The 24,736-nt window shown below is 45.4% G+C and overlaps 1 protein-coding gene across 1 annotated transcript in view; it reads right to left on the bottom strand.

Annotated features, from left to right (window-relative positions):
• STPG1 (sperm tail PG-rich repeat containing 1) overlaps positions 1-24,736 on the bottom strand; it is a 41,509-nt gene that overhangs the window by 4,061 nt on the left and 12,712 nt on the right. The window contains 6 exon segments of the mRNA XM_033115671.1: positions 529-719; positions 8,627-8,724; positions 8,726-8,793; positions 12,697-12,805; positions 17,444-17,614; positions 21,987-22,088. Of these exon segments, the coding sequence (XP_032971562.1) occupies positions 529-719; positions 8,627-8,724; positions 8,726-8,793; positions 12,697-12,805; positions 17,444-17,614; positions 21,987-22,088 (739 nt within the window).

The raw sequence follows: 24,736 nt of genomic DNA on the forward strand, positions 1-24,736 counted from the left end.
GACCAGCTCCCAGCTTCTTCATGACAAACCAGGCACAGAAGGGAAATAGCCTGGCACTCTGCCCTGCCCTCACGCACCATGTCCGTGGACACCTTGCTCTCCAGGTCATCCCCCATCTATCAAGTGACTCAGTCAGACTAGACCAGCTATTTAAACATTTTTAAGAACATGAATTTTTTGTGAAAATCTGACAAAAGCCCCTTCCACCAGAAAACAATGTCTGCTGCTCCAAATCCGCAGACAATTTCAAGTCACAGACCCATCTCTGAGCCTGTTGGATGGGACTTGGTTATGCATTCCTGGCCTGGATCATCTCTAAGAGCCCTTTCACCTTAAAAACAAACAAACAAACAAACAAAAACCAAAAACCTTTTATACTCTGAAAGTGTAAGCTGGAAAGTTCTACATCTACTCTAACCCCTGTAAAGTGTCTGCCAAACAGCCTATAAATCAGTGGCATTTGATGGCCCCGGAATGAAAAACAATCCCAGATTTGGCTTTTACAGTCATTTAAAACAATCCTCTGACCTGGGCCAGGGAAGTCCGGCTGGGCTGGCACCATTGTCCACCGGCCAGTGTTGGACACAAACGATGCACTGGAGATGAAATGCTTGGGGGGCCCCATGTAGTCCACGATCTCATACTGACCCGGGCCCGGGAGAGGTGGCTTCGGGGGCAGCGGCAAAGGAAGGGCAGAGAAATTCAGGATGGAATTTCTCCTTCAGAAAAGATAAAATATGAAGATGTCACTAAAGCACTCTGCTGGGGAAATGGTAGTTGTTAGACATAGCCAAGACCTACCCAGAGCCAAGTCGTCTGCAGGAGGGCTGGACATGGCTCGGGAGACTTGTTTCTTCTTCTGGCTCCACTGCTAGTGAGCTGGGGACCCTGGGTCTCAGTTTCCTCTTCTGCAGAGTGGTGATCATAATAGTACCTACCTTATAGGCTTGTTGTCAGGGTTAAATGAGATCATACACCCAAAACATGACACTCAGGAGAGAGCCCAGCACCAAGGGAGAGAGCTCAATACACATTGCTGTGGTAATGATGTTATTGAACTAATCAGAGATGACAACGTTTGTCTCATTGCCAACTCTGTTCGATTGGTAGCACCTGGCTGGAGCTCTATGTAAAGAACTGAGGCCACTCATGGGCTCCATGGGAAGAGCATTGGTGATCTACTTGTGATGTCTGCTATGGTCAGGGAAAGGAAAGAGGCATCACGAATTCCAGGGATTTGCCATCCCAAGACTAGGAGATCTCTAGAGGCCATTCCAGCGTTGACATTCCAGAATCCTACCAAATATCTTCCTGGCAAAGCAGGATGTAGGAGTGTAAAAATACTGGGTTGGCAATTAAGAGATCTCTGTGTAACACCACTTAACCTGTAATTGTTTATTTCAGGTCTGTCTCCCCCTCCTTCAGGAAAGGGGGTGTTTTATGTCTGGTATTGAGAGAATAAATGAAAGAGAAATGGAACCTGTACTTGAGCCCTAGATAGTTTAGTCACCGATTCACTCTGGGCCTCAGTCTCGACCATCTGTAAAATGAGGGTAGTTGGACATGATGAACTCTAAGGTCCTTTCCAGTTATGACCTTCTATCAGGCCTTGATTCAAAGATGTCCACTGGGTTGCCCAGGGAATTCTGGGATTGTATGGGAATCTCGCTACTCCCCTGGCCATGCAATAGAAGGACTGCCTGCAGCTTCTCTTAAGGTCTCTCACCAAAAGGGAAGAGAAAGTTCTCAGAGCACTGAACAGCTATAGGAGACTCACCCCAGCTTCAAGCCAATCCATCCGAGCTGAGGAGGGGACTAGGATTCCTGGCCACTGAACTCTGCTGCCCTTTGGCCGGCATCTTCTGAAGCAGAGGTGTTATTAAACTCAGAGAGCTAGAGGGGGCCTAGAGACATCTTCTTTATTTTGCTAAAGAAGTTGGTGCCCAGAGAAAGCAAGTCACCCAAAGTGCATGGCAGTGGCAGTGCAGTACTAGAACTCAAGTCTCAGGGGCCTGGCAATTTGGGGAAGGCATTAGGGCAGAGGGGAATTTTTGAGTTTTAGTCACACAGACCTGAGTCTGAATTCTAGTCATGCCACTCCCTGGCTGTGAGACCTCAGACAAGTCCCCTGACCTCTCTGTACCTGCAGCGAGGAGCAATAACACCCACTCTTTACAAAGGACTTGATGGAGAAAAGGCATACAAGGCATCTAACATGTGCCAGCACATAGTAAGTGCTCAATAAAAGTATCGTTCTTATTCTTATGATCCCTGCAGCACCGCGGCCTGCTGCTTGGTCTCAGAGGAGCAACCCAGCCTCAGGGAAGGGGGATCAAGGGGCCTCCCTCACACAGAGTCACCCTGAGGCAGGGTGGACACTCCCACTGCCAGGGGAGGCCGTTGAAAGCCACCATTAATCTGCCTGAGGCTCACATCTTACCATGGAGGAACAGCTGGCTTGGATGCTTATATTTAGAACAAAGATGCCCACAGGAAAAAGAGAAAAAAAAACACTGTCTCCTTTCACTGTCTCCTTTCTTCCCCTCCAGCTGGCTTGGAAGAACTGGTTACAGTGTGTGATCAACCACCTCTCCCTTATAAATAAAAGCTGGCTGCTCCTTGTTCTGGCTTGGTCAGCTCTTCAAAGAACCCCCAGACATTTGATGAGAGTGTGACTGGCATCATTGAGAGACAGGCTTGATTCCCGGACGTTAGAGCTGGAATGAGCCAACTGTTGTATGAGGTCACCCCATTGGTCTGGGTCACACTTACGCCTGATTTTTGAGAAGACCACGAAGTGTCTCCTTTCCAACCAGGGACAGCCTGCACGAGGCTGGGCAGTCTGGGTCAGGGTGTCATCAGCATTCCTGTCGGGAATGGATCCCCATCCCCCACTCCATCAACATGCCCAGGAGCAGCTTGGCACTGTCATCTCAGCCCTCTGGATCTTTGGAGAGTACCAGCCACGTGTGTGGATCTGTGCCAGGCATTCTGGGGTGTCCAGACTGCTCTGTGGTAAGACATAGGCTCTGAATGCTCTTGAGGGCTTGACAATCTACTGTCAGTGACAATCATGGCCGGTGACAATTTATGGCAGTACACGCTTTGCACTCAGACAGACTTAGGTTTGAATCTCCACTTCCCCATTCACTAGCTGTGTGTTCTTAGAAAAGTCTCTTCACCTCCCCAAGCCTCAGTTTCTTCTTCTGTAAAATGATGGGTAAAATACCTGTCACCCAGGATTGTTATGAAGATTAACTAGTACTTGACTCGTATTATTTTTTCAAAAACACGGAATGTTAGAATAGAGATAGAAACTCTGCATTGAGAGTGCAGAGAGACACAGAGAGACAGAGACACAGATTCAGGAGTGAATCCAGAAATCTACCCTAGAAAACACAGCATGTGCCTTGAACAGTAAGCAGGAATTCTTCAGGTAGAAAAGGTGGGGAAGGGAGCATTTCCAGCAGAGGAAACAGCAGGGGCAAAAGCTGTAGCCCCCATGTAACAGGAGCTGGGACACAAGGAGACAAAGGATAAGCCATCCAGACCGCCTTCAACCCATGATTGCGGGGTTGTTCTGCTTGTTTCTGACCATTCCTCCCACAAGCCTGATGAGAAGCTAAAGGAAAAGCTCCAATTTACAGCCTCTCAATCCAGCCTAATCTCCTCTGCCCCCTGCTTCCATGTTACCTTCCAGAAACACCCATCATGACACTGTTCAGTGACTCCACGCCTCTGCCCATACTGTCCCTTCTGCCCGCAGCGCCTACTTTCCCTGCAAACTCTGATTCATTTTCCAGTTCTCTCCTCCTGCAGAAGAACTTCTCCAGCTGTGGCCCTCTCCCCTCCCCTACCCCCACCTCCCTTCTTGGGGGAGCTGAGTTTCCGAGTCAGATGGATGTGGATTCCACGCCCTGCTCTATGACCCTGCTGAGTCCGCACTTCATCTGTAAATTCTGTATGCAGTACCAGCCTGTGGGAGAGTCGGAAGAATGACACTAGATATAATCTGTGAAAGCTCTTAGCTGCATGGAGCTGGCCCCTCCATACATGTTAGCCACTCTTCTCTTCTCTGCACAGAACATGCTAGATTTTCTATCCTATTTCCTTGCCTAGCTCTTAAAGGGAAGGGATTGGGTCTGACTCATCTTTGAGGCCCCATTCGATTCCCAAGACAGTTGCTGAAGGGCAGAGAAAAGCAGAGGTGTTGAAGCAAGGGGGGTTGAAGCCCAGACACCTGAAGCCCCCTGACAGTTTCATCATTGCCCACGGCCGCTCCCTCCGTGTCCAGGCAAATCACAAAGGTCAGGCTGGCTCAAACCCAGGGCAGCCTCAGTGCTTCATGACCGGGGCCTTTATGAGCCTCATTGCTCAGTGATATAAGCCAACCTGGTCCTGCCCCGTGGAAAGAAAACACCCATCAAAGGCTCTGAGTTGGCCACAACTGGATTAAGTGTGTTTGCAGCTTCCAGTGTGAGCTGTTTGCAAATCGCCCAAGAATAATGAATGTCTCAGTGAACTCAGCAGGTCACTGGGGGAAGGCATCCGAGACCCTCGGGACACTCCCAGGCGCAGATTCACTCTGCCTCGGGGATTCCCAGGGTCTGGAAGGATAAAGGGGCAATTTTTTTCTCATCATTAAAGGCCAGCCAATGCCCCTGGGGTGGAATGTAGTATCTGTTTAACAGAGTAGCGGGTGACAGATTACAGCGCTTGGGAAGAAGCACCCCATATCTAATTGAAAATCCCAGGGGAACTTTAGGTGGGTCCAATGTAATTACCCAAATTGGAGCGGGGCCAACAGGGCTTGATTCTTTGGCTCTGGTTATGACAGGACAGCATGTCGGTACAAAACCAGTGGCTTAACACTCCAGGAAGTAGATCAAGGGTTAGAAAGATGTCAGTGGGTGTTTCTCCTCCTCACTGGTGAGCGTGAGTTGGAAGGCAGCACCCAGAGGAACTGTTTTGATCTCCCAAAGCCCTGATTCCTGACTCACCCTGATTGACTGAGTCATCGCTGTGACGGAGAGTCAAGACCTGCAGAAGTGAAACCTTGGCTGACGCATCTCTTCTAAAGACCCCTGCAAGCTGATAAATCCTCTTAGCTTTTGAGTCAGCAAGGTGGCCGTAGAAAAGAGACGTGTTCTTCAGCTAAAGAGCTCAGAAATGGCCCCACTGATACCCCACCAGCTCCTAGCACAGCATCTGCCCTCCTGGGGCCACTCAAGAAACATCAGGCGAGTGTAGAGGACCCACTTCAAGAAAAACACAAGTTACAGGTATCGAAGCTTACCATGTGCTGGACCTGGTGAGCTCTGTGGTTATCTTATTGTACCCTTGCAAGTACCTTATGACGGGTTCTCATTCCACTTTGCACAAGATGAATTTCAATTCCCAGGGAGTTAAATGACCCCTCCCGCCAGGTTCCCAGGGCTGGTGAGTGGGGAAGGCAGGAGGTTTGGGGGTCTGACTTCCCGCCTGTGCTTATGTCCACTTTGCCACACTGTCTCCCCAGGAGGCATGAAAAGCCCAGGCACCCCGCCTGCCTCCCACGAGCTCCTGTCACATCACTCGACCTCTCACCTATCTGGGCTTCGCTTCTGGTAACGTGGGACCGACAACTCCAGGGAGAAGGAGTATCTCCCTGGTTCTTCCTGCATCTTGAATAAAGCAGAGCCAAAAGACCATTTTTGCAAACTGGAACTGTACCCAAGAATGGGGAGCCAAGCACTTCTAACAAACAAGGGCAGGCCTCGCATGCTGTCACATGCGTGTGAAACTTGACCTGTGTGTGTTTCCAAAAAACAAACAGTGACAATTCTCAGATTCTCCTCCACTACCCAACACAACCCTGGAGATCTACAAATAATTAGGCTTGATTTGGACAAAGTCTCAATGGAAGTTACGTATAGATGGGGAGGAAACAGTGCAGACCTTCTCAGGGGCCTGACAATCCCAATACGTGGGCTCCCTCTTCCCTCCAGGGACACTGGAGAGCTGACAGAACTCGAATTTAAGAGCCTGGAGTTTGGATATTCCCCCAACACTACAATGTTCAGCTGTAGCTTTTCTTCATGTTACATCGTTTCTTCATTATTCAACATAAACAGATGGATGCTTTTTTAGAATATCCCAAAGCACACTTTGGTTTTTATCTTCTTGTTTTTTAAATGTAATTACAGATGTCTAAGCTTCATCCTTTTCATATCAATTAAAAAAATACATATTTTGGACCTCCTTTGTGAGTTCAGGCTGGCTCCATGCTCACCACCCCCTAGGTGCTCTGCTGAGTGAAATGGTAAAGCAAACCTGGGATCATAGAATGTCAGAAATGAAAAGACCTCCCCCCTTTTCACACACAGAGGAATAAAGGTTAATAGAGGTGCTGAGAGCAGCCCCAGACCACAGAGCCAGTTAACATAACTGTCCTGCCTCAGGGGCTAGAACGCCATCTGCTTACCAAGGGACATCCTAGTTTAAGGGACACTGGGCTTAACAGGTTCCTTTACTACAGGCCTTCTCAGAGCCTTTAATAAGTCCATGTACACAGCAATGCTCCCAGGCGCAGAAAGTTTGTAAGCAGTCCTTCCAAGGCTTATTAACCAAGGAGCCATCATTCATGAAGCATCACAGAGAGCCAGGGAGCCGCAGATACCTCCAGACATGCCAGCACCACGGCACTGCCCAGGGGGAAAGATTGCCCTTGGTGTTGTGTGTGGCCACATAGTCCAGGATTTTGTTACACCTCCTCTGCCTGCTCTGGAATTGCTCTCAGGTGAGCCTGGCTGAAGGTGTGTATGGTGTTCTGTTCACCTGAGCAGCCCCACAGCCTCCAGCACAGAACCAGAAACCTCCAGAGCCTGTTGACTGACAGATGCAAATGCCATAAAATGAGAATATTTCAAACCACTCATCCAAACTTAAGCAAAGCCAAATAAATGACACTTCTCTGAGGAAAGAAATTAAACACTAAGTATTCTCCACTCTCCTTCCACCATGGCCTTGGTGAAGCTTCCAGATTCTGGCTGGGGGCTTGAGCTGCCATGCCAAACAACAGCTGTATCCTATATTCTAATATACTAGCAGGACATAGAATAATAGCAGTTATCATAGTAATAGCTATTTCCAAGCACTTTCTCATCTAAAGTTCCCAGAACCCCTATGAGGTAAGATTCTTATCTCCACTTAATAAGGTGGAAACTGAGGCTCGGAGAGGAGAAGTGTCTGTTAGGGACAGAGTCAGGGGTCACGCTCAGGTCGCCTAACTCCAAAGGCTGTCCTTTGCCCATTCTGTTGGCTGGTAGAGGAAAGGTGGTGTGCACAGGTGCCCTAAGCCGACCCGGAGGCAGAAGTCCCTGATATTTGGAGAGGGCCCGTTTCTGGTGACTTTCCTGCCTCAGTCCTGGAGCCTGGGAAGGGTCAATGTGCAGGACCCTAGAGCCAAAGGGCAGAAGGGACTTACCCACCTGAGATCTGAATTCTTTCTCCAGATCCTAAGTTGGACTTGTCAGGTCTACCACTTGCTCCTGTCCTGAACTCCTGTCTCCTCGCCCTGGGCTGATGGTCAGAGTGTGCCCAATATTGCCAGCCTCCCTGAGTTGCCCGGACTTTTGACCCACTGTGGCTAGGAGCCCAGCTACCTGCCTGACCTCTCTGAAGGTGCCCACGTAGCTATACACTCAGTCCCAGCCCTGGTGGTCAGCCCTCCCAATAGCAGTCCTGCCTGGAGAGAACTATACAGGGGTAAGGTCTTAGATGGTGACAGGAGGACTGACCTGAATTTCAGAAAGTTCTAGAACCATTTAAGGAATAAATAAACCCTGTGAGTTTTTCAGCCTCTTAGGTGAAAATAACATTAAACGTATAGGATATTAAAAATGGTCACACAAACCCGTGTTCACTTTTTAAATTTGTATTAATATTAAGTGACCATTTGCCCCTACTATACATATGCCAGATATATATTTTTAAATCTGAAAGCAACACTATGAGGCATCAATTATCCCCACTTTATAGATGAGAGCATGGAGGCAGGCTCAGAGGGGTTAATACAGTACCCAAGTCCCATAGCATGAAAACGGCAGAGCTGAAGTTCAAATCCAGTAGGTCTGACCAACTCCAAAGTCTAGGCTTTTAACCTACCAGTACAAAACCATGAGAGCTCCACTTACTTCTGTATGTCCTGCCACCCCAATGGAGATTTTATGTTATAAGACAGAATAATTTCAATACCAGGAGGGTACAGCACAGCATCACAGGGGATGTGGAAAGATCCACACGATCCTGAGTCTGATTGCCAGTGGCACCTTAAGTTAGCTGTGTGGACTTAGGTAAATCTCTCAGCCTCACTGAAGCCTTGCTTCCTCCTCTATAAAGTAAAAATAATTCTTCCAACAGTGTTACTATGATAATTGAATAAAACGTTAAGTTCCTGGCACATAGTAGGTGCTCAGTAAATATGTATTCAATGTGTATTTATTGAGCACCTACTATGTGCCAACAAGGACCCCTAGAGAATGACCTGGCACTGAGTCCTGCCAAACAGTAACACCCTTTTCCAGCCGTGTTGGGGTCCTCCCCAGAACCACCTTTCAAAAGAAAGATCAGAATAATCAGGACTCACGGGATAGAAGTCTTTTTCGGAATTTTGGTGTGATCATTTGGGTTGTAATAACCGGGTCCAGGCCCTGTTGACGTCAGTTTTAATCCACGGCCAGTTTTTTGATTTAAAACAAGACATTAATATCTTTGGCGAGTGCTTCACAAGGGAGTCGTTGATATTATAATGCCCTAAACAGAAAGAAATTTTAAAACAGAATAAGAAACTCTTATCAAATAAATAAAAAGCCATACTTTATGCCTAAGAAGACATTAAATGACTATAAAGTTATATCACTCCTCTATGGTCAAGTGGAAGAGCTGCCTGAAATAACTAAAAATAATACCCACCATTATTTTTGAGAACATGTGCCATATGCATCACACACTTAGCTCATTTAATCCTCCCGGCAGCCCAGCAATATGGGTATTATCACCTCCATTCTAAACGCAAGGAAACTGAGACTCACAGATGTTAAATAATTGGCCCAGCGACATTCATCTAACCAGGGACTAAGCCCACCTTCCTCCTCTATAAAGTAAAAACAATAATTCTTTCAACAACAGGGTGGTTATAATAGTTGAATAACATTTCAGGTTCCTGTCACACAGTAGTTGTTTAGTAACTGTTATGCAAACAACAAATATTTATTGAGCACCTACTAAGTGGACCCAGAGGCACCAGTCCCCAAAGCCCATGCTTTGCCTTCGTGCCCTGTCTCAAGAAACTGTGGGAGAATAAAATTAATTCTCTGGGCACAAAGCTTCAAGGAAGAAGAGACAGATGTGAGCTGGGGTGAAGAGGAAGCAGTCTCACCCTTAAATTGTTGGCAGCCCTGTCTGTGGGTGAAGGAGTTTTGGAGTGCAAGCAGGAGTACGAGGCAAAAGCCTGGAAGATGTCTGCACACTTTGACCAAGGCTTCCCATTACTCAGAAATTAAGAAAATTATTTAACATAATGGAAAACCTCTAAGCATAAAGATACACAGCACAGAGGTAGCCACAATGTGAGAAAGAATGGCCTAAATGCCCAAGAACAGGGGCCCAGTTGTGGAAACTGCTGGGATCCCACGCTGGTGTTACATCAGCCCGGATGATCACAAACACAAAGGCCGTAAGGCCACACGGCCATGTTTTTGAAAAGCAAGGTAAGCAAAAAGAGTAAAATAAAGCCTGGAAGTCTGTATGTACCATGATGACATCTGTGTACAAATGGATACAACTGAATAAAAATAGGTGGGAACCCAGAAAAGTGGAATTAGTTCTATTTAGTGGTGGCATTGTGGGTGGGAAAAATATTTCAAAATTTCTAAACATGTAAAAATTGATTTTGTTTTAAATAAAAATTTACTTTTCCATTGCAAAAGTATGGAGAGCAACAATAGGGTACACGTTAGCAAGATTTTTTTAAATGGTCACACCCAGTGATAGCAAAGGGTGAGGAGAAACAGGTGTCTCAGAGAAGCAGGAGGACAAATGATCCCCATGCTGAAGGGCAATTTGGTTACAAACAACAAAACACCTTAAATATTTTACGTATCTTTTGACTCAGCAATTTCATTTTTACGCAATTTTTTTCTCTTTTTTTCCAGTTTTATTGAGATTTAATTGACATTAAGTAATTTATATAAGGGAATACTTTTGATTGTACACAAGTTGTAAGCTATGTTTGCTGCCACTGTATTTATATCACTAATCAGTTTAAAACAACCGAAATTTCCAACGAGGGCATTTGTTCCTTAACTTATGGTATTAGGTTGATGCAAAAGTAATTGCGGTTTTTGCAATGACTTTTATCCTTTTCAACCACAATTACTTTTGCACCACCCTAATACCACCATACAAGGGAATACTATACATCTACGTCACAAATGATGATCCAGGAGGATTTTTAACAACATGAAATATATGGTTCCCAATATATGGTTAAATTAAAAAACGAATGTTCAATTAATATAATTTATAATATTGATACATATCTCTCATATTATCCTTCTGTTTTTCTCTCTCATGATAGATTTTAAACCCTACCAAGAAATGGTTAAAGCAATGCTTGATTATAAAATGCTGAGAAACAGGAGCAAAGGACAAAGGCATTCCGGTTCCCAGGGCCCAGAGAGAACCAAGGGTAACTTTCTGGTGTATTTATACTTCCTGTCTTTCCCTGAGTGTAGCTGAACTGTTTCGTGGTGCTGAGCTCACTGTGCGGATTCAACTCCGTAACCCATGTTCTTCAAGTGACACCTTCATATAGGCATTTCCCTCTATTCTAATAACCTTTTTTTTGAAAACGGAAAAACAGACAGGAGGAGGACATTGGTAATGTGCTTGGCACATCTAAACTTTAGAAAATCCAACCACCAATTGTGTAAAGCTGAACGTTTTCAGAATTGAAGGCAGGCAAGACAGGGCCCTCAGTCCCTGAGGCAGAGGGACACAGCAGGACGCCAGGCCGGACTCCACTTCCGGTTTTCTCCCAGAGGGGGAATCGGAAAGCACAGTATTACTTCCCAGAGGTTAAAGCAGCTTATTTCTGGCAGAGGGGTACATCTCCCAGGCTCTGGTCCCTGCCAGGTGGAGGTTGGGGAGGTGTATGAGGCACCAGACATCAAGCCCAATAGGCCTAGATTCAAATCCGATGGGACCCTGGGCTAGTCACCTGCTTCCTGTTTATCATTTTTGCCTGTAAAATGTAGATAAAATCATAACAATTGACACTTTCTGTGTGAATTGCTGGGCAAATCATGTGTTGGGCAAATTCTCCATAGCGTTTTGAGAGCATTCCATGAGACAGATAATGAATGTCAAGCCTCTGGTACACAGTAGTAGCTTAACGGACACTGGTGCCCACCTCTCCACCTCCTGCTCATGTTACAAGGGGCTAGCGGTTCCTCAGGACCTTCCTGGAGGGAGTGGGAGCATGTGGCTGGCTGCTAGGGTGCCCACATCCCCGGGCTCACTGGCCAGGCCTCTGGCCAAACCCCAGGGATGCCGTCTTTGTTCTCCTGTATAAACAAACAAGGTGGGGCTTTGCCCCTGATGAGGCAAGGCAAGGGAGCTTTCCCCACGGCTTAGCCTCCTAATTAGGGCTGGTTTTGTTTTCCAGCTTCAGACTGATCTCCTCAACTTTAATCTGGATTTGCTGAAATCTGACAAGCGCTGCAATTTTATCCACACCCCCGTCCAAGGGGTGTGATTGCAGAGACAAACTCGCCCTCCTCCTCTTCTGGGTTCTGAGGCCCACAGCTCCCTGGGGGTCTTCAGGACCCATTTGGAAAAGGTCTAATTTCACAATGCTCCTGCAGTATAGACAGCTGCATCACCAGACCTCTCTGGAAACTTTTCACTAAGGCTGGAAGGTGGGGGAGGAGGTTTCAGAGAGCACAGGAGGGGTGCAGCCCAGCGGGCAAAACACTTGCAAGCCTTTGTGTATTCCGGAATCCTGGCAGCGTTGCAAGTCCCAGTGGAAAGACAGGGCAACAGTGTCCTCAGTCAGACACATGGTTTAGGTCTGCCATGGATTAGCCGTACAAGTCACTTCAGCTCTCTGAGCCTCCATGTCCTCACCTGTCACACAGCACTAGGAGTGTGGAGCTGTGAGGACAGGTGCGTGAGCACTGCTTGGAAAATCCTTAGCAGGGAGTGTGCGCTCAGTAAACACAGCTATTTTCCATCATTCAAGGACTAGATGATGAAGTCCCCTCTATGCACAGGAGAAAAAAGTATTGCAGCCGAGTGTTGAAGGATCAGACACTCAGTGTATCATGTGCCCCCAGTGGCTGGGGCAGGTGAATGTGCACACTTCTGACAGGAGAAGCCACTTCCCCACCCTGCTCCCCAGAGTAAGTATGCCACCGGCTCATTAAAGGGGAGGCCAACCAAGCTGCTTGGGGGACATTTCCAGAGCCAGCCATTTTCCTCCCGAAGTGGGAGAGCTGGTCTTCTCCTCAAGCTTCTATTTGTTCAACACCTGTCTTCACCCCAACTTCCCCAAAGCCTAACTCCTTCCAGAGACTCCCTATGAAGGAACGAGTGTCCTCAGATCAGATCATACACAAACCCTTAGGTCAAAGCCAGTACAGAGCAGCTGCTTACCTGGGGCAGGTCCTCTTTCAGGCATAGTGAAAAATCCTCTTTTGGTTTTGGACAGAAACCCGGCTTGGGCACAGACATTGTTTCTCTGCTTGCAGCAAGAGATGGAGGCCTGGGGGAAGAAAATCAGCATGGTGTACCTAGTGTCTTCCCTTTTCTTTGTCATCATGCCTGGACAAGGACCCCATTTGGGTAAAAAATCAAATCTAAACCTGTCCTTCTCAGAAAATCAACTGATTCCGGTGGGAAAGGTCACACTGACTGTCTTCACCATCACCCCAGCTGGAGCGGTCTATGAATTGGGGATCACCAGTGTCTGGTGACCTACCATGGAACAGAGGACAGTGCCCCCAAGAGTCTGCCTGCAGACCTGGCTTCTAGGGTGCGTGATCCTGCACAAGTTGTTTAATTTCTCTAAACTTGAGTTTTCTCATCTGTAAAACACGCTCAGATAATCTCCGCTGTCCTCTACTTGAGGCGGTGTTATTGTGGGGGAGGCTGGGGAGGCAGGAGGTCAACCGAAGTCGTTAACAGAAATCATCCGTAGAAATCATCACCAAAGAGCTACACATGCAAGTTATTTTCATGACCTTTCCTACGGTTTTTATTGTTTTTCCGAATACTTAGTCCTCCATATCCCCACCTGATTCCTCACTGTTCCAAAAAGTCCTTTTAGACATTCAGGATTTGGGGCATACAAGGAAATCGTACAATTTAAGCGTCTGATCGGATTTGTAAGCACTCTCTTGTCTGGATTTTTCTGGACTGACCAGAAATTAAGAATTCTGGTAGATCCACGCAACATACATTTGAGAGTATCCAGTGTGTTCTCTAAAAATACCAGAGGAGAAAAAAGAACCCAGAGATCATTCTTATGTTACACGTGAATCATACATATTTCAAATGCCAATTTGCAGTCTCCTGTATTCATTAGATAAAAGATGCAATAAAAATTGGACCTGTGATGGCTGGGAATATTTACCGAATGAGTGAAACTATTTGCTGAGGCCAGGATGGTTTGATTTTTGGGTGATACTCCTTTGTTAGAAAAATGTGTCTTAAGAAATGCAGATGGCATTTTGATTTTGTATTGACAAAGGCAGAGGAATTTCCCTTTTCCCAGGGTCCTAATGGCTAGACTGCATGCAGAGAGGGCAAACAAAAAGATCAGATGGAACAGGCTAATTACTGGACACCAGGAGAGGAGCCAGGTTGCCGGAGAGGAAGTAATAACACGGTACCAAGGAAAAGGATTGAGAAGTGGGCCATCGTGGGGAGCAAAGAGAAAGACCTCAGAGCGCTGTGTGGCTAACAGGATTATCAGTCCTCCTCCTTGCCAGTTGACTCAGCCATTGTTCTCCAGGTCTGGAAAAAAGCCTCCTGTAGACAAAACATTACTGCTTTATTCCTCACCCAGACAGAAAAGCGACGGAAAAGGGGGGCATTTTTGTATACACTGAGTGTGTGTCACTGGATGATTTCGCCATTAGTCTAGGAAATAGTCAGCTCCACGGGCAGGTGAAAAAAAGAATGAGACTGATTTCTTGCATTGCACAGAAAAAATAATGCCAAGATAGAGTTAAGGAGAAAATGCACGTGTACCTTGGACAGCATAATGTTGATACTAGAGAGAGGGACTGAGGGAGGATAAGAATAGGAAAGAAACTGCACCTGGTTTCCAGGGTGGTTTGCTTTGGGGAGTCAAATTAGAAGGGGGCTTCCACGTTCTAGTTCATGGGTTTCTATAATGCGTGAATCTATTTTATGATGAGCATGTATTATTTTCAGAGTCACATTAAAACAATAATGAACAAAAACTGTGCTCCTGAAATTGATCTATTCGCAGAAGGACAAATGGTCCTTGGGAAATGGTCTTTTCTAGATTAACAACTGTACACTAACTACTGGGAAGTGATTCCTTGGATGTCATGAACATTTATTGCATGCGTACTGAACACCAGGACCTGTGCTGGGGCCTGGACATAGGAAGCTGGGTGATGGAGCACACAGTGGGTTGGGGAGGCAGACACATGAAACACTAACCACCCCTGAGAGGAATGGAAAAGGCTCAATGGCCAAGAGCCTTCAGGATCACGGTCTTGAACCAGGCCTCGACCTCTCTCGTGTTAGCCTAACAGCTTCCTAACTGGTTTTCCAAAATCCACCCTTAGCCCACACTGCAGTCCACTCTCCACACCGCTGCTGGAGGGAACGTCCTTATAAAGTACATCAGATGACATCACCCCACATCTCCCATTCCTCTCAGGCGCTTCTCAGAGAACAAATTCAAACTCCTTTCCGGGATCTTCCCTGACAAATTGGCCCCTGACTATTTCTCTGGCCCATCCTCATCCCTTCTTCTAGCTAATGCTACTTTCTTGTAGTTCCCCATGAGCTAAGCTATTTGCTATCCCAGGACCTGTGCATATGCTGTTCACCCAAACTCTGGCTCTTCCTTTAATCCTTGGGTCTCAGACTCAGTGCCTGTGCCGAACACCCAGTGTAAAGTAAATATTACTGCGCACCCCCCACATATTCTCTCTCAGGATCCCATTGTTTTTCTCTCTCAAAAGAGAGATTTACACTGTTTGTAATTATTTTGTTTGTCTGTTTACTAGTGCCTGTCTTGAGTTCCCCACTGGAATCTAAACTGTATCACTGGTGTGGCACAGAGTAGCCACAGAACCCATGGAGGGAAGCCCAGCAGGGCTGGAACGTGGTGACTCTCACCACTCTCCAGCTTTACACCTCAGCCATCTGCCTGTGCTCACTGGTGGGTAAATAGTCCCTCCGAGCTGGGGAACTTTGGGCAAATCCCTTCACCACTCTGAGCATCAGTTTCCTCTTCTGTAAATTGGGAATAAGATAACCCACTTCATGGATTCTTGTGAATATTAAATAAGATGACTATATAAATCTTAGAATAGCACATAATCCATGAAAACTGTGCTGCATCATCATTATGATTATTTTTGGCCTCTGATTATCCCAGGGGAATACTAGATCTGTGCTGTCTAATACAGTAGCCACTGGCCACATGTGGCTATTGAGCACTGGAAATGTGGCTGGTCTATATTAAGATGTACTGCAAGTAAAAAACACAGACTTAGTATGATGGAAAGAATCATACTAAGATGGAAAAAACATCTAATTAAAAATTTTTTATGTGATTAGATGTTGAAATAATATTTTGAATAAACTGAGTTAAATATAGTGTTAAAATTAACTTCACCTGGTCCTTTTTACTTTTAAATGTGGCTACTAGGAAATTGTAATGACATATATGGTTCCCCTTGTACGGTATTTGTATTGGACAAGGCTGGCCTAGCGGGCACTTATATTGCTTTGAGCACGTTATAATTGATTGGACCAATCATAGAAGGTGGGCAGGATCTTTGTAGTCAGGAAAATAAAATATGTAAAATAAAATAAATATTATTTATAAATATTATAAAAGAAAAAGGAAATTAAAAATAAAGTATCTGAGACCAAAGTATTTTGAAATATGGCATAACACTATTAATACCTGATGTACAACTCATATCTTATGCATTTCAGAGTGTTTTCACATGCGTCGTCTCATTTGCTTCTTATAATAACCCCGTAGGACAAGTATAATTAATTCCTTTTACAACTGAGGCTCAAGAGGTAACGTAACTTCCCAAAGACAGCTCCACCAATCTCCATGGATTGCGGAGTCCTTGTACACCAGGTGCTTGCTGTGTTAGGCGCTCAACAGAGGACCTTACAGATTCCTTCATTTGCATTAGCACGATGAAGTAGATCTGTAACCCCATTTTACAGATGAATAAACTGAGTCCTGGAAGGGTAAGGGACTTGCCCAAAGCCACACAGTTAGAAAGTGGCAGAGTCAAGATTTGAACCTGACTCCGTCTCTTAACTATTAATGACACTGTTCTGCCTCAGTGACTCCAAAGTGATCATACTTGGCAGAGGACTTCTGTTAAAAAACAAATTTTCTGGGGCAGTTGGATGGCTCAGCTCGTTAGAGCACAAGCTCTGAACAATAGGGTTGCCAGGTCAATTCCCACCTGGGCCAGTGAGCTGCGCCCTCCACAACTAGACTGACGACAACGAGCTGCCACTGAGCCGCCAGAGGGGCGGCTAGCTGACTCAGATGGTTAGAGCACGAGCTCTCAACAACAAGGTTGCCGGTTCAATTCCCGCATGGGATGGTGGGCTGCGCCCCCTGCAACTGAAGATTGAAAATAGCGACTGGACTTGGAGCTGAGCTGTGCCCTTCACAACTAGATTGAAGAACAATGACTTGGAGCTGATGGGCCCTGGAGAAACACACTGTTCCCCAACAAAAATAAATTAAAAAAAAAAAAAGAATTTTCTGGTATGGAAAGACAGACATCTATTTTCCCTATGAGAACCTAAAAAGTAAATGAATGGTGTCTTTAGATAAAGTGGTAAATAATATACTCATTGTTACAGATGAGAAAACTGTCCCAGAAAGGTTATACAACAGGAGTGACTGGCGTAAGCATTTTCCAGAGCAGTGGTCTTCCCACTGCTCCATACTGGCTTCTGTGTCGCTCACATTTTTCTCTGGATTCTGAAAATTCCCTATAAGACTCTTGCACAACCTCAAGTACCCAACAAATGCTAAGTGGTTTACCAATTGCGTTAAAATGCTATTTCTCAAAGCTCCCCCATTCCTTTCTTTCATTTTAGTAAACCATTTATTCAATATATACTTAGCAAGCATATGCAGTGTTCTTACGTTGTAATGGTTTGGTGCAGGAGTTTCAAATTTGAGAACTTTCGCAAAGCTTGGCAACTGGAACATGCTGGAACAGGAGTTACTGAAGTCTTTCTTTGAAATAAAACGTGATGGGATAGTATATGCATTTGCTGCAGGATATTTAGAAATGATGGTGTCCAATCGAGCACGCTGTGAGGAGAAAGCCAAAGGAATCAGCATTGTCACATAATCTGTGGCTCTGAAAGACAGATGTCAAAAAGATGGTGCCCAGCACAGGTCCGAAAACATTTATAAAAGGGTAACAATGACAAACTGACCTCGGGCTTTGAGGATTCGCTCTCGGAAAACACAAATACAGACCTGGTTTAACCTCTGTAAACCAACTCAAATTACTCATCTTGTGTTTGAAACTTGGCAGAAATAATTTTGCCATAAATGCATTTCCACCCAATCCTGTTTCAGGCTACTTACATTTGACTCACCAACAGCTGTTGGGTAATTTATATGATGGGAAGCTTTAGACTTGCTTCTGCTACTCAGAAGGAAATCTTACATCTTGTTTCTAAGGTTAAATAATCTGAATTGAGTAAATAACAAGTCTGCTAACACGGTCAAGGGCCAGGCTCCACGGGGCTTGCTGTTCCCCAGGCCTCCTATCCCCCACCTAATTACTGATTTCATAAAATGACAATATTTTTGCTCTTTTAACAGAACCAATCCTCCTTCTTCCAGGAAGCCATGATACACTGTTTTCAGAAAAAACAAACAAACAGAATCAATGTTTGCCAAATGAAAAGGGACAAAAGCCATAGAAACTCAGTGATAACATCACTTTACCCTAGGATAGTATGGCAAGTATTAGAGTCTGATAAAACCAAATATTTCTCATGATTTTACGGTTAAAAGCTTGAGAACATTGCCCTGGGTTTCCTCAGCTTGATAGGGGTCAAGAACTAAACAAGCACAGAAAGTGGGGGAGGCTGTGGCAAGGCATTAGGACCTCCCTCCAACGCCTCACTCTATATTTGTGGCAAAGGTTCTCAGCACCTGGTTTATGGACCACCATGGTGGTGGGTGGTGAGTGGCTATGCCACCAGAAGCAGGAGGGGTCTTGCCTAGAGTCTCAGCAGTTCAGAGTCTAAACTGGGTTTGGTGCCAACTCTGCCTTCTCCACATTGTAAGGATTCATTGATGTTCCCAGAAGTAAGGTCACCCAGCCTGTCCTCCTTTTGCCTCTGCATTTTGGGCAACAGTTAATTGAGTATTGTTCCTGGGTTGTAGCATTTAATCCTCATGACAACCTGGGCAGTGGATATTATGAGTATCCCCACCTTATAGATGAGGAAACTGATATTCCTCAGCTAGTCAAGGGATGGAATCAACATTCTCAACCAGGCATTCTGCCTCCACTACCTGGAATGGAGCAGATATCCATTTCTGAGGAGGAATGGGTCAAGAGGAGCAATAGAAATACATATTTTCATTGACAAGATGAGCAGCTGATGAATGACTGTGAAAGGTTTTAATTCAAGAAGAATCAATCACCACCCTCCATCTCCTTTGCCCAGTGATACAGGCACACCTTTGCTCTTTCTTTTTAATTTCCATGGAGGAAGGGTGGTGAGGTCAAACCTTCCTCGGTGGTGCCATTTGTAGCATGTCTATCTTGAGTTACCCAATAGAATGGGCAAGTATGTTTTTCTAAAGCAGTATTTCCCAATGTGTGTTCCTTGGCATACCAGTTCTATAAGATAAGATTGTGTTGGTGGTGGTGGCAACAGGAAGAGAATTTCAGAGTCAAGTAAATTGGAGAACTCTCATACCATGTTCCCATTTTGAAGAGTCATAATATCCATTGGCATATTAAATGCTCTGAGAAGGTCTGCAATAAAAAACCTGTCTAAGGGGGCAGGGGAATCACTGCATAAATTATACAAATGTCTAACCACTGTGCTGTACACCTGAAACTAATATAAAATAGTATTGAATGTCAACTGTAACTGAAAAAAAGGAAATAAATAATTTCAAAAAGAAAACAGAAAAGGATCATTGTAAAAAAAAAAAAGGCACAAAACCCAAAAAAATTATAAAAACATTTAAAAATACAAACCCTAAAAAGGAAAGGAAGGAAAGGAGGAAAAGAGGGAGGGCGGGAGGGAGGAAGGCAGGCAGGGAGGGAGAAAGAAACCAACCTATCTAACTTTGTTTAACCAGCCTTTTTTTTTTTTTTCAACTAGGCTTTTTTAAACTTACTTGACCATAAAATCTCTTTTGGCCTAAAAAACCTATTTATGTACATTTTGGGAAAATATTGTTCTAAAAAATTCCAATTAGAGGCAAAGTTTCATAAAACATTGTAATAGAATTTGTCTCAGAGTATAACAGAAGTAACACTCCCTCACCAACCCTTCCCACTCTTGACTTTCTTTTGATTGCCAGGCCTATGGTCTCCAATCTGGCCATATGTCAACATTTATGAACCTCTCTCCAGCACATACTAACTTTTCCGGAACCATCTCTGCCACCCTGAAAATATAGAAAGGCCACCAAGGTCTCCTCCCACCTGCCTCCTTTAACTAGTCAGTCCTGTGAATAATTCTGGAACAAAGATTTAGAATACATTAATGAAGCTCTTTATATAATTTGGACTTAGAGAGATGACAGGTCCTCTCAAAAGGTTGGGTGTAGCTGTTCCAATAATCATCAGGAAGTTGCTCAAATTTATAGACCCAGAGAGTTTTTCGGTCGGCCTCACCCACCATCACCCTTCTCCTGGTCATGCCAGGGTCAGTAAGGCAGATCGTTCTCTGAGATCCAGAAATGGAGGAGGTGCTAAACGTGAACGTCACTAACAGAGAGGTGGAGGTATGAAATCTGCAACCAGTTCAGAAAAGAACTCGGTAAGATGTGGGACTCTCCTGACGCATCTCGTCAACCACTTAAGGCCCCTGCCCAAGGACATAGGAACTTAAATGTTTATAAACATAAATATAAATTCTCATGTCCATCAAAGAGAAAAGAGGAAGCCTGAGCAATGCAACGTCTGCCTCCTTTGGGGTTTGGCCTGAATTTTTTTCAAGACCTGAAAGGCCTGATTAGATGCTGTAATACTCAGATCTTCCCTTGGGCCCCTTCTCCAGATGGCCCAGCCTCATCATCTGGAAAGTTACTGCACGTCGAGCCCAGGAGGGAATCGTGTGCTCTGATTTAAACCCCTTCTCTGGCACCAAGTAGGAATGGGCAGTGCCACTATTGGGCAAAGAAGTTCTCAGAGAGAAAAAACCTCGGTGTTGCAGGAAGCATTGTTTGTGACTCAGGTGGCAACAATCATAACATTTAACATGTTTATAATGCTCCGCAGTTTCAGAGTTTTTCACTCATTGCAACGTGAATGTGCCCGGCACCTCCAGGGAGTCTGCAGTGTATGAGGCAACTAGAACACAGAAGGGTGACGTGCTTGAGGTCACATTGGGAATCCACGGCTGAGTCAGGATTCGGTCTTAAGTCTCGTCTCCTGTGCCAGGACATTGTGAGACAGGCCCTTCTTTCGCTGATTGCTTTTGAATCTCTTTCCTCGCAGGGCTTGGGGCAGAAAAAGAGGCAGAGGTGTGGTTGTTCTGTGAACTCACGGGGGGCAATAGGCAGCCTCAAGTTCTTTGCCAATGGGGAGAGAGCTCCAGAGGCAGTTTGCTCCATGAGTATTCAACTCTGCCAAACTGGAATTCCAATAGGTGGCCGCATTCAGTGTGTCTTAAATGGTTTCTTTGTGTGGTTTAGAAAAATAAAAATCAGTTCCAAGGTCAGGCATCGTAATGCATTTTTGCAAGAGATTATCATAACTTTTAAAGGGACAGACGGTGTGTGTGTTTTGTTAATGCTGGAGTTCAGGTTTGCTTTCTTTTTTACGTTCCTACCTCAGCTGGGTTTACCCTAGAGTTTGACCCTTTTCCCTTGCTAGATCTATTTTTTTCTTGCCAATTGATAAATATTCAAATAAAAACTATCCTTGCCCAAGCCTGCCCACGGACATTGGTACTTCATGTAGCTACTTGACTGTCGGAACCCTCCACGAAGATAAAGACCCACAGTTTACAAAGAAGAGAAAGGAGGAAGGGAGGAAGATCACTAAATTTCAGGCCCACTGACTGCTTTCTTTTTTATGCCATCAGAGTTCTCAATAATTTGAGTAACCCAATTAGACTAAGCAGCGTAAAACATCCTATTAGGGCGAAAGGTGTAATAACTTTTTCCTGGTATGCCTACAAATCTTAGGAAGACATTAGCTTAGTCCACTCCATGATGACAAAATTGGTTTTGGACGATCGGGTTCTGAATATTTGCTTAGCTTCCCTTCCCACGCTGGCAATATGTAGCAGTGGGGGAAAATATTAAACACCTAGGCTCCAATGTACCTGCCTGAAATTTGAGGAGGTGGTTACTCTCCTAATTAGAACCACAAGCCTTTGGAGAGAAGGGACCAGATGTCCAATATATGATTATGCAATCAGTGAAGGAAATTACTGATCAGTTAATGGCCATACTTAAGAGCAGGGGTTCTTACCACAGAGGGGAAAGTGCACGTCCCTTTCTTAGACAGCGAGACACTGTTGGACACTGGCGATTGGTGAATGACGTTGTAGAAGCCGGGTCCTGGGATATCATCCTGAAAGGGAAGAGTGTGTGGCGTCACCGGGATATACTCAATTCCATTGTGCTTTTCCACAAGCTTTGCAACCATTAACGCTAAGCCTCCAGATAATCCTCTAGGCCAGGAAGACACCACCGCCACCTCACAGATGACAGCCTGGCTCCACCACCTCCTAACCTGCCCAGTCCTTTTCTCAGTTACTGAGTGCTGGGGCTGGAATTCCAAGTTGGGTCTGGGACCCCCCTAAACCCCTGCTCTTTCCACTATGCCACACTGCATTCCAGGAGAATGCTGTTTTTGTTGCTGTTGTTTTGTGTTTCATGCCATTAGAGAAACGAGCTTAAAATGGGATCGTAAGTGTGGCTGATGTGCAAGTCCGTGTACACGGATTGGGTAAGCCGAGCCCACAGTGAGGGGAGGGTGACCAATTTCACGTTAACCGCACCCCACCTGACTCAGCTTCCTCCTCAGCCTTTCAGAAGAGAAATCAGGGAGGGTTTCTGTTTATAAAGCAAAATGAAACAAAAACAACCTTCATCCCAAACAAGACCATTTTTAACTCTTAGACAAAAAGAGGCCGGCTCCTGGGGCTCAAGTGCTAAACGCTGCAGGTATGTTACAGAGGAATAAACAAAAGTTTGATTTCTAAGTTCATTTCTGCTGTTGCAGATAATTGGACTTTCATCTCATTTTCCATGCCAGTTACCAAGGGGAAGTAAATGTTGACATAAGTTGGCCAAGCCAGTAGCATGAAATGATAAAGAAGCCCCGCTATCTCGAAAGTTTACCAGGTGCCTACTTGGTGCTAGGAGCTTTTCAAAGGTTGTCTCCTTTAGTCCTCCCATGTGGAATGACTGCCCCCATTTAATAGATGGAGACACTGAGGCATGTGGAGATGAATTTGCCTAAGGTACCACTGTTGTAAGTGATGGTACCTGAATTCAGAGCTAAGTGTGTGGTTTATACAAGCCTTTGGCAATGAGGGCATTATCAGGTCCATTTTAAGGAAAGTGAGGGCCAGAGACATCAGGTCCACAACTACTAAATGATGGAGTCCTGATTTCAACACAGGTGGCCTGACTCCAGAGCTTGCTCTCTGACCTCTGCCACCCAGATTCAGCCTGTTTCCACTGTCCCTACTTCCTTCCTTGGGGCAGAAAGAAAGCTTAAGGTATCATCAGAGCCTTCAAGGACTTCTCAATCTGACCCAAGCAGTGAGTGATTGTGGTTTATTATAAAGGGTAAGGTCATCGGTGCTGTTAACAGGTTCTTCTGTGCCAAATTTTAAATGCAGTGCTGAATCCTTTGAGCCTTGCAGGCGAGGGCAGGGGAGCTGACTCCTGCTCTGTAGGTGGGGTGATCCCTGGTGGACCGAGGGGGAACTGACTGCCTGGGAGAGTGAGGAAAGCCAAGAGAGGCAGCCCAAACGGGGGGTGCACGAGCACCCCAGATGGAGAGTTCAGAAGAACCCTGGCATGTGGGTGCAGATTTGAGGGGTTACAGGGAGGGGAACAAGGAGGAGGTCTTTCTATGGCGTTGTTTGCAGGGCCAGCGTTTATTTATTGAGTGGTCACTGTGCGCTGGGCATTGTTCTGAGTACTTCACATGCACTAACTCATTTATCCCCATGTTAAAGATGAGAGGACAGAGCCAAAAGAGATAGAGTCCAAGGCCACAGAGCTAGTCACTGTCAGAGCCAGAATCTAAAGCCAGGCAGTCTGAGTACAGAGTCTACTCTTTAGCACGAAGCCAAACTAACTCTCGAATGAGCATGTGTATGATACAAGGGGGAAAGAAGTCCACTCGGTTATGAATCAGGAATTCTGGATCCAGTGCTGCTACGAGCTAGGTGGCCTTGAGCCAGTCACCTCTCTAGACCAGTTTCCTCATTTGTAAATCAAAGATGCTGAACTAAATGTTAAATGTCTTCAGGTGCCTTTGAACTTCCAGAGTCCCTAAACTGAGGGAAAGCTGAAGCAGGAAACGTAATCGTGACTCTTCTAGGTTTAAAGAGTGAATGGTGAGGACACTCTTCTCCAGCTCCCTGTCTATTGCGACACTCTCAACACCGCCATCAGCTCACAAGACTTTTCTGGGCCCCTCTATGTGTCTGAGGAGACAGGGTGGCCAGATAAAATACAAGACCTGCACGGCTGACCCATCCCACCCTGCCCAGTGGAATTGTAATTTCAGGTAAATAACAAAAAGTTATTTTAGTATAAGCATGTTCCATGCGCTATATGGGACATACTTACCCTAAAATCATTGTGTGTTTTTTTATCTGAAATTCTAAATTAACTAGGAATCCTGTGTTTTTATTTGTTAAATCTGGCGATCCTTAATCACGTTATAATTCTGCCACATTGCAAACTTGTTTGAGTCCAGGCCAAATAAGATGAGGCCTGTCGTTCTTAGCCTGGAGGGAGAGAATGCTATTGTTTCTTCCGAATGAATGTCTGAGACAAGTCCTCCAGGCAGCAGTGTGCTGGAGCTGGCCCGTGGCAGCTTGTGAGGGTGACTGTTAAAAATTCCAATACGGGAGTATTCACACCACAGAAATTGGCGAATGCTATAAATCAGAGCTTTTCTTTGTGGAGGGGAGAGCTGGTTTACCAGCACACCGTGTGCTTACTACCTTCACATGATACCCAGTAGGTCTCTAA

This window comes from Rhinolophus ferrumequinum, chromosome 9 (assembly GCF_004115265.2).
Source record: "Rhinolophus ferrumequinum isolate MPI-CBG mRhiFer1 chromosome 9, mRhiFer1_v1.p, whole genome shotgun sequence".
In the NCBI taxonomy this organism is placed as follows: Eukaryota; Metazoa; Chordata; class Mammalia; order Chiroptera; family Rhinolophidae; genus Rhinolophus; species Rhinolophus ferrumequinum.